The sequence below is a fragment of the Gobio gobio genome, assembly GCF_949357685.1.
Source record: "Gobio gobio genome assembly, chromosome: 11".
Taxonomy (NCBI): domain Eukaryota; kingdom Metazoa; phylum Chordata; class Actinopteri; order Cypriniformes; family Gobionidae; genus Gobio; species Gobio gobio.
In genome coordinates this window covers 53,662,146-53,672,837 of record NC_137104.1, presented here as the reverse complement: position 1 = coordinate 53,672,837, position 10,692 = coordinate 53,662,146, and the positions used below count along the sequence as shown (strand labels likewise).

General features: G+C 37.1%; 1 protein-coding gene across 1 annotated transcript in view; it reads right to left on the bottom strand.

Moving 5' to 3' along the window:
* osbpl10a (oxysterol binding protein-like 10a) overlaps nucleotides 1–10,692 on the bottom strand; it is a 46,510-nt gene extending 35,818 nt beyond the window's left edge. Inside the window, exon 1 of the mRNA XM_079828294.1 lies at nucleotides 10,408–10,692. Coding sequence (XP_079684420.1) covers nucleotides 10,408–10,577 — 170 coding nt within the window. The 5' untranslated portion in view covers nucleotides 10,578–10,692. The remainder of the gene's footprint in view (nucleotides 1–10,407) is intronic.

The window sequence follows — 10,692 nt, the reverse complement described above, 5'->3', positions numbered from 1 at the left end:
ATGCTCGTCATTTAAAACTTGTTTAATAAAGCTGGTACATTATATTTTATTTACAGAGTATTGTTAAAGGTAATATTAAAGCTTAAATGTTACCCAGGTTAATAGAGATGCACAATATTTAAAAAAACCTGGTATGGCAATATTGATTTTTTTCCCTGCAATATATAATGCAAAATGAAAAACAATTTCACCAGATGACTTAAATAGCTTTATTTGGAAATAACTAATCATTCTAGAATGATTGGTGTGATTTTGTAGGGGTGTGCGTCTGCATAGAAAATGATAAACTGCAAGCATAGATACAAAAATATGAAATAAACAGTGCCTCATGTTTTCCAGGTAAGTCTAATAGCATTTAGGAACAGTAATAAGGGTATATAGAGTAATCAACTGTAAAATAACACTGCATAGTCTTTACTGTATACATCAGATATAATTATTCCTGGTTAAAGCTACAAAACTGATTTTTTTCTTTGTATTTGGATGTTTTATTGCAATTAATGACAGCCCGCAGCAGTTTATTAGGCTGTTTTCACTATAAGAGATCAACTATGATCCATATAGCCTACTTGACTTCACATAGGGCTATACTCCAATGTCACTACCATGAATAGGTATGAATGATAAAGCAATGTATTGTGCAGCCCTACAAGTTAATGTTCATGGCTTTAATGCATCACATTACATGTGTGTTCATTACAGTATGTCAGGTTGTGTGTGGCTTTACACCAGTTTTATGAGGACACCGTTTTATGAGGACATCATAAGAACATGTTCTTGATGTTTGTCTTGACTGAAGGATCTCAGTGTGTTGTGTTAGTTTGAGAATCCTGGTCTATGAGGACACTAGTTTTACCGGGACACTGTGGTGCACATATGGATCGATACTGATAACCCATAATTCACAGCTCATTTCGGCTAATACCAATATCGAAAAATATTTATTATAATTATTATAATATATATAATAATTGAAGAAGAAAAAAATAGGACCCTCGGTTGAAATTGGCTTTCAATATGTAATACTAAAATGAGTATTTATTTGTCTTTATTTTGTTTTGATTTTTATTTGCTCTTCTTTTTTTTCCAGATGATAACTGAGAAGAATCAGATTAATCAGATTAAACCAAACAAGATACAGCAACTCTAAAGGTATCCAAGAAGGTAATGTAATAATTGAGTTATTCCTTAAAGAATAGAATAGATTTCAGCTCAGAAACAGATCGTTTGCCAGAGTTATCAGTCACTGAATTATGATTGTGTGTAAAAAGTGAGTCAGGATCACTTACTGTGCAACTAGCACAGACGCAGTGTCTCGTATCACTCTCTCATACACACAAATACTGGAGCTCAGGTGCCGTCCAAATGTGTCTAGTGACCAGTGTCCCGGTAAAACTAGTGTCCTCATAGACCAGACTTCTGACAAACTAACACAACACACTGAGTCAAAGTCAAACATCAAGAACATATTCTTATGATGTCCTCATAAAACGGTGTCCTCATAAAACTGTTGGAAGACACACACACACAACATGACATACTATAATGAACACGCATCTAATGTGATGCATAAAAGACATTAACATTACCTTGAAATATTGATTTGAAATTGAACTATTTTGTAATCTTGTATATTATCTCAAATCAATATTTTATGTGCAAATATTTATTGATGGGTAGTTATGTATGATTATCTGATTATCCTGTCCATGTTTATTTTGTATTAATTACTGGCTGACTGTACATTATCCCTTTGCTATATTCCATATATTATGTTTTTAGGTGAAGTGTTTCTGTATGTAACGCTTTATTTCATATGTTCAGATAAGCCGTCAGACCCAGCTGTCATCAGGCAGTGGTGATTGTGCTGCTCTTACTGTGGGTCTACATGAGGTAAGTGAGAGTTGTGCTGTAAGAGAATGAGCAAACCAAGCAAACACACGTGTGAGATCTAGGCTGTTCACATATTTACATCAGTGTTTCATGTCTAATTTGATGTTTTGTAGACTCTCTGTGAGGTTGATCCCTCCGCACTCTGTCCCAGTCAGAAGTCAGAGATACAGAGAGTACAGAAGGTATTGTTTTTTTTTTTTTCTTTTTGGAAATTAAAATTAGGGATGCACCAATATAAACATTTGGGCAGAGTTCGATAACTGATCGTTCTTTATATTTGAAAGCCGATAACTGATATATTGGCCGATTAATCTAAATCCAAATTTTATATACTTTGAGAGCCTGATTACAAAAACAAAAGGCTCATCATTAAAGGTCCTGTTCTTCGTGATCCCATTTTTCAATAAAAAAAAAATGACAACACTTTACAATAAGTTTTCATGTTGTTAGTGTTAGCTAACATGAACTAACAATGAATGAACAATACTTCTACAGGATTATTAATCTTAGTTAACGTTAATCTCAACATGTTTATGATCCAGTGTTGTATCTGTTCATTTAGTGCACACTGTGAACTAACATCAACTCACATATTTTATTAACTCACATTAACAAAAGTTTTGCTCTGTTAGTTCATGTTAGTTAATGCAATAACAAATGTATTGTAAAGTTTTACCCAAAACATCTATTGCCTTACAAATAATAATAAATAAAATTAAATTAAAATGCAAACAAGTCATGGGCAACATTAGGCTACATAAAGAATCAAATGCCTGTGCCATGGATAAATCAAATCAAATGGACAATAAGGGAATTATTTTACTCATATTGTTGATGAAAATGATACAAGAACAATAAAAGTACTAGTTCTGATAAATAATGCATCAATACTTTTGAAAACATATTAACATTTTTAAAATTACAGTAATATTATGCGTGTTTAATAGGATGGTTTCAAATAACGTGTGTTTGAGGTGTGCGCGCTAAAGCTGAAGAGCTGAATGAACACCCATAAACCCAAGCGCTTTTGTTTAGCTCAATGGAACACAACCTATATATGATCAATTAGATATTTATACAAAATAAACACAATATTACAACTCATACTTGCACAAAATCATGCATAGATGAACTTGAACTAAGTTACGTATTGAAACTCCTGTTGTGGACGCACGGCAACTAAACCCAAAGAATTCACAGCGTTTTATTCAGATAGTTTTCTCATTATAATGTAATTTATATATGACAGTCCCAATTATTGTTATTAATGTTCTGCGTTGAAGCCAATGAGCATCAGCGGTACAATTAAGAGCTTTGCTTGAGTTATTTAACTAATCCTAATCCATCCTATATGAGAGAAATCAAAGGTTTATACTACATAACTTTACTATCACGACTTATATCTGCACACATTGATGCAAATGCACAAGTGAACTTGACTGTGTTTGTCAAAATGTGGAACTCCTGTTGTTCAGCGCGTTCTTCCCACAACAGCGCTGAAGCACGGCAGCTAGACCCAAAGAATTCACAGCGTCTTATTGCAATAGTCTTCTCATTATAATGTTATGTATATATGACAGTCAGTTATTATTGTCCTGCATTGCTGTTTGAGCTCGCGTGTGGAAGAGATGATCACCGGTAGGCCTACAGTGAAGCACTTTACTGCAGCGTTCAGTAACTCATCCTATCTGAGATAAATCAGATATACACAACATTTTAAATATATTACAGCTTACAATTCCACAAAATGCTGCGAATGCACACACAAACTCTCCCTGTAACACCGCGCTGATTGTGATGCACCTTGACTGTGTCTTCCTTTTCAAAGTGATTTAAACATTTCACAACCATCATGGTGAACAGTACACATCTGAAGCTGCAGGAAATAATCCATTATTTATTAGTCTTAATATATCGGCCTCATTGTTATTATCAGATGGAGTCCAGTGTCTGTGCTGCTTCATTTGGATCATCTCTGAATCTTTGTCTGTAGTTGAATGTTTATCTCTTCTTTCTTTACCTTGCTTTCAGGTGAGCCCTGAGAAGGACCAGTTCTCATTGGATGATCAAGGCTGTGCTGAGATGGTAATAAAAAGAGCATTGCATCATTTTAGAAAATGCTAGTCTAGTAAGAACCTTTTCATGTGTTTTTACTGATATGATTTGTCAAAACAATTCCATTTACACTTGGCCACATAAATGGGCCTTTGCAAAACGGATATATATCCATTTTTTTATTTCCATGCTATACGCTGGTTTAACGGTGTTCACGTCATCGTAAAACTACCGCTATGAGAAGCATTTTATTTATCATCAGCTAATTTCAAGATCAATAGGAGAGAGAGTAGCATCAGCACTGGTTAAATAATTTATTCTCACTACTTTTAATGAAGATGAGCGCTGTCATATCTGACTAGAACATGTCATATAGCCTAAAACACGCTCTCACTTGTTTATAATTTGGCAGTTTTGTGAGGAGTAAAGTTGTGGTAAACCATATGCGGTTTCAACAACCATCTGCATTTACACTTGTCCAGTTTCATCTGGAATGCGTCTCAGACCACCTCCTGAAGTGCTTTGAGTCACCGGATTTAATTCCGTCTCCAAATGTGTTTGTGTAATAACATAAATTGTCTTTGTATCTTGCGGCATGCGCTTTGGTAAAGCGTCTCTAAAATGAAATTAAAATCAAAAGCACGATATAGCTTCGTGCCCTTATCAAATCACACAAGACGATAATGAAGTAAGTCCACAGTTTGTTGTGCTGCGTGTTTCAAACTGAACTGCACACTTTCCTCACTCCAGCTCAGCTCATGATCTGGCATTGTCCACGCCTCGTTTCACAGCCAATGAATGCAGTGAACTCCATCTCTACATGTGCCTTGATTTTAACATGCAGCGAGCATCACTTACACTCTATTAGCACATTTGCATTATATCCAACATTTTTGTGGACAGTTGATTTACAGTATTTCACCCCATTTGTAATAAGATGCGTTTATAAACCTGTTTCCACTGAAACTGCAGGCTTCTGCCAGTATAACAGCTTAAGCGAAGAAATTAAGAAGGAAGTATTGTAAAATAAAATAATCATTATAAAATATACATTTTTCATTGACAGTAGTAGTATATTAGTATCTTAGCAACAATTCTAATAATAGTGATCTAAAAGTATTATAGTTATTATGGTAACACTTTACAATAAGGTTGTATTAGTTAACATTAGTTAATGCATTAGTTAACATGAACTAATCATGAACAATGCCTGTAGCTTTACTGTTTTTGTAAGGTTATCTTACTGTACATATTTACATTAGTTTACACAGCAGTTCACACACACTACGGATTAATATTTCTAACTCACCATCTTACTCTAAAGGTAAAAATGCTGTTGTATACCTTATCAACATTATTAAAACAAAGCATGTATATTATTGGATTTTGAGAACCTTATCACGTGTACCCTATTTCAACATTAACTGATGTGTTAACATTTGTAGGTTCATTGAATAATAATAAATGCTTTGTTAATGACAAGTCATGTTGATAAAGAGTCTACAAATGTTAATAACACATCAGGTAATGTTGAAATAGTGTACACTTTACAACAAGGGTAACAAAATCCATCAATACATGCTTTGTTGAATGTTAGTAATGATAGTAAAGTGCGTATAAACATGAACAACCTGTCTGTTGATGTTTAGATGGTTTCCACTTTAGAATTATGTTTGCCAACAGCCCAAAATCAATGGCTTAATATTAAATAATGTTGATAAGGTACACAACAGAATTTGTACCTTTAGAGTAAGATGATGCGTTAGAAATGTTCATTTTAAGCCAGTGGTTTTAAGACAGTTATATACGGTGTGTGTGTGTGTGTGTACCTCCACCTCGATCATCAAGTTTGCTGATGATACTGTTGTCCTGGGTCTCATCTCCAACAACAATGAGACGGCATACTTGGACGAAGTGGAGCAACTGACATCATGGTGCCAGGACAACTGTCTCTCTCTGAATGTTAACAAGACCAAAGAACTGATTGTGGACTTCAGGAAGAGACAGCATCGGTCATACTCCCCTCTCATGATCAGCGGGACACCGGTAGAGAGAGTGAGCAGCTTCAAATACCTGGGTGTGAACATCTCCGAGGATCTGACCTGGACTACACACATCCAGACACAGGTGAAAAAAGCCAGGCAAAGACTGTACCACCTGCGCCAGCTGAGGAAATTCAGGGTTTCACCAGCCATCCTGAAAACTTTCTATCGAGGGGCGATAGAAAGTGTCCTGACTCAGTGCATCACAGCGTGGTACGGGAACAGCACCAGTCACGACTGCAAAGCCCTGCAAAGAGTGGTGCGCTTATCCGAGCGCATCTCAGGCTCAGCTCTCCCGTCTCTGCAGGACATCTTCACCAAACGCTGCAGAGGTAGAGCTACTAAAATCATCAGAGACATTAATCACCCTGCAAACTCTCACTTCACCCTGCTGCCATCTGGTAAGCGCTTCCGTAGCCTGATGGCAAAGACTGTAAGACTCAGGAGGAGTTTCTTCCCCCAGGCCATCAGACTCCTGAACTCAGTCACGTGACTCACTTCACCCCCGCACACACATAAACATACAGTCTTTTAACATTAACATCCACATACTGCAATTGCACTGCACTTTACGTCCCTATTGTTACTGCGTAACAACCTGTAATAAACCTTGCACATTATACTTCTTTATATATACATATTATATATTTTATGTTAACCACTTATTTTTAAGTCTACAGTTTATCTCACTTATCATATCCACATATTTTTTATATTTTTATTTTTATCTTATTTCCTATTTTTATCTTTTACTTGATTTATTTATAATTCTACTTATGTTAATACTTTTTATTCTAATTTTATTCTATTTCTATTTAATTTCTTGTAACTGTTATTTGCACTGTCCATGGAGCGGACCTGTTTACATTTCACTGCCAGTTGTATATTGTGTATATAACTGTGTATGTGACAAATAAAACTCTTGAAATCTTGAAATCTTGAAAAATCGTGTATATATAGATCTATAATATATAATGCTGCAGTGTGTCAGTAGGTAATATCAGTTTACATTTCTAAACATTCCTTTTGCCATTAATTGTAATAATCAGTTATCAATAATCAGATTTTTGCACTTTTATATAGTGAAACTTTTCTAGAAGAACATTAATGGAATCAGTGTTGCACCAACATTGTAATTCTGGCCTATACCAATAAGTTGATCATGTTCATGTTGGTCAAAAACTTAAAAAGGAGGTGTTTAATATAACATTTCTTCTCCAGAATAATATTTTGAATGTCATTTGAAATGTGATTTTTTAGATATCAGGTGTATATTCAGTTTTAAGATCTAGATACAGGTTTGCGTTATTTCTGAGTTTCTGATCAGTGTATAACTGATTTCTTCCAGGTGTTCAGAAGATGCCCATTGAGAAAACCACTGAAGTTTCTCAAGGTACCTGAGGTTTAAATCAGAATACCTCCATCAGTGTAAGTACAGGAGCTCTCATATAGTTAGAGCTTACTAAAGCATGTGTTCTTCTGTACAGACAATGACAGTGAGGCAGAAATTGAAAGGACAAAACGTGTGCTGGTCAAATGCTGAAGTTACAGCTGTAATTGAACATTTTAAGGCTCATATAGCCAAAGGAGAACTGGCCACACTGACTGAAAGACCGCAGTGTAAGACCGCTGAGGATCCTGTTTTGGGAAAGCACAGAGGACAAAAGATATTTTGTAAGAAATCGTGGAATTACCTTGAAAAGCAAAGCCTAAAATAAGTGATGTTACATCATGTGTCTCATTTGATGCTGGATTATTACTTTGGTTGTTGGTTTTGTTAGTTTCATTCTATAGCTAAACTTATGTAGGGCAGCAGAACATACTAAGAGCTCACTCTATACATCTAGAAGTTGAACTGTTCTTGAAAGAAATAGTATTATTATACGTTTCAAAACTATTATTGATCTGACTGCATTGGCACTATATGAGAACTGAAGTGAGCTGGACGATGGCATGAGTGTTTTCTCCAGAGCTGCTATAGATCATGGCCGTCGGAACCATTGTATGTGTGCGGGACAAGACCCACCCACTTTTTATGATCAATGATATTGGACCCACTCACTTTTACCGTCTGTAATTCAGCACGTCTGTGCACAAACCCCTAACCATTATTAAACACATGTTAGATGCTTTATTTCAACTTTTCTAATATTTTCTTCATTTCTATTGGAAATAATTGCCTTTCCGATCTGATATGTGATGGAAAAAGGGAGTAGAGTGAGTTCGGCAAAAGGTGGATTCGAACCGCGGGTCGATTTGCGTCAGCTTGATGCCATGCGTCTCACCCGGCACTATTGCTGCTCTCACTGATACGGTGATTTCCGTTTTTTTGTCTGGCCCAACCAGACGTTTAACAAACAAGGCGGTATATTTCTACTTAATGTAAATGCCGTCTACTCCAGTAAAAATATTCTGAGAGGACCCACCCACATTTTTTTTTGCTTCCGGCGCCCATGCTATAGATGATATTAACTAAAGGAATAACTGATGATTTCTACAACATAACTGAATCAACACTGAACGATGACACTATACTCTTCTAGAGCTGCTCTACAGTCCAAACTAACTTCATAATCAAATATCATTTTAATAAATGTAATAATAATACATAATTTTCCTGTTATCACTGTTTTCCTCTAAGCTGCTTTGAAACTCTGACTCGACAATTGTGAAGAATTGTCTTTTTAGGTAAAGCGTCTCTTATAAGTCGTTTCTCTATATGCTGCAGCATTTATTGCATGTCGAGTGGGTTAATTTAATATATATCAAAGCTGTTTAATGACTGATTTCAGATGTGCCTGTTTCCAAATGGGCTGTTTTGTCTATCTTTCCGAAGCTTTGTAATGATGCTGTATGCTTTCTGAAACATGTTTTTATGTTTGAGGGTGTCACTTTCCTCTTAAAATGGCATGACATGATGGTATCACATGGTAAAACTGGAAAAACTCAATGTTTATGTTAATATTTTAAGTCATAATTAAAGCACTTCTAAAACACTTTGGTCCCTGTAATGTTGTAAGTTTTTTTGTGTAATGTATTGGAGATCCGGTCCTCTTAAATCACCTTAGTCTTGGTAATGCACCATATCTTCAGGTGTGTGTGTGTGTTGTGGGCATGAACCATTAAACACACACGTCCTTATAATGTTGGATTGTGCAGTTGTGTATTGTGTTTAAAGATCATTCCTCTTAAATCACCTTAGTCTTGGTAATACGCAGTGTTTTCAGGTTAGTGTGTGTGTGTGTGTGGTCATGTACCAGTAAAACACACTGGCCCCCGTAATGTTGGATTGTGCAGTTGTGTATTGTGTTTAAGATCCAGTCCTCTTAAATCACCTAAGTCTTGGTAATACACTGTGTTGTCGCATTTGTGTGTGTGTGTGGTCATGTGCCTGTAAAACACACTGGTCCCTGTAATCCACTGAAATGACATATTTTGTGTATTGTAAAACGAGTGTCCTCATAATACGGTCGGGCCCCAAAAATCACAATTATGTCATAGGCGGGAACATTTCAGGATGGGCGGGAATGTCCTTGTGTACCACCAAAATATCATATTGTCATATTTTCTGTTCTGTTGTGTGTATAGAATATTTGAAGTCAGATTTGTGATCTGCAGATTAAAACAAAATTTTTGATAGTTTTATCATCACTGTAGGGCATTGGGAAAGGGGTGTCCCTTTATACCACCACCATACTGGTTTGGCCATCAAAGTCCTTCTATACCACAAAAACAAGTATGTGTGTGTGTGTGTGTGTGTGTGTGTGTGTGTGTGTGTGTGTGAGTGAGTGAGTGAGTGAGTGAGTGAGTGAGTGAGTGAGTGAGTGAGTGAGTGAGTGAGTGAGTGAGTGTGTGTGTGTGTGTGTGTGTGTGTGTGTGTGTGAGTGTGTGTGTGTGTGTGTGTCCTGATCTCTTGTGCAATTACTCCTGAATGTCAGTTCATCTCAGAAACTCAACATGTCTGAACCGATGCTCAGTGTTTGTCCAGTGACTAAAACTCAATCATGACTCCAGCGAGGCAGAAACTCATCAGGATCAGGAAGTTTGTTCTGATGCAACACTTCAGTAATGACGACCTTTAGAAAACATGCAAGAATACACCAAAGATGATGCACCGCTGACACGAGAATCATAAACACAGAATATGAGCATATACTCATATACAGCTTATCCTCTACTATATTATAATATATATGTGTGTGTGTATAAACATAACAGCACAGTTTGTTAGTTAACTAATGAAAGCTGTCAGAACACAACAAATCACCTGAGCTAAAAATAAAAATCATATTTAGACCCAAAATACAGTCCCTGGTAATGCATCTGGTAATGAGGACACACTGGTGCCAGCGGAGCCGGTGTGAACTCATCATCATCTTCACCGGAGTGTGTTCGGGTTCGGGTTCGGGTTCGGTACCTGTTCTGCCAGCCCTGGATGAGGTTGGTGTATTTGCTCAGCACTCCCTCTATCCTGCGCGCGCGTCCGGGCTGCAGCGGCGCGATGTTCCCCGGCGGAGACGCGCCGAACCCGAGCGAGGCCGAGCCCGTCCGAGTCGCCAGCTGCGCCGAGCAGAGCGTCGTGTCCATCGCGCTGCGGGAATGAATCCCGACCTAAATCCTGACAGAGGGGCTGGAACGCGTTTCCATCGCGCTGCGCTTCCTCTTCCCTCTCCCCAATGCCATATTCCCGCGGAGCGCGTCT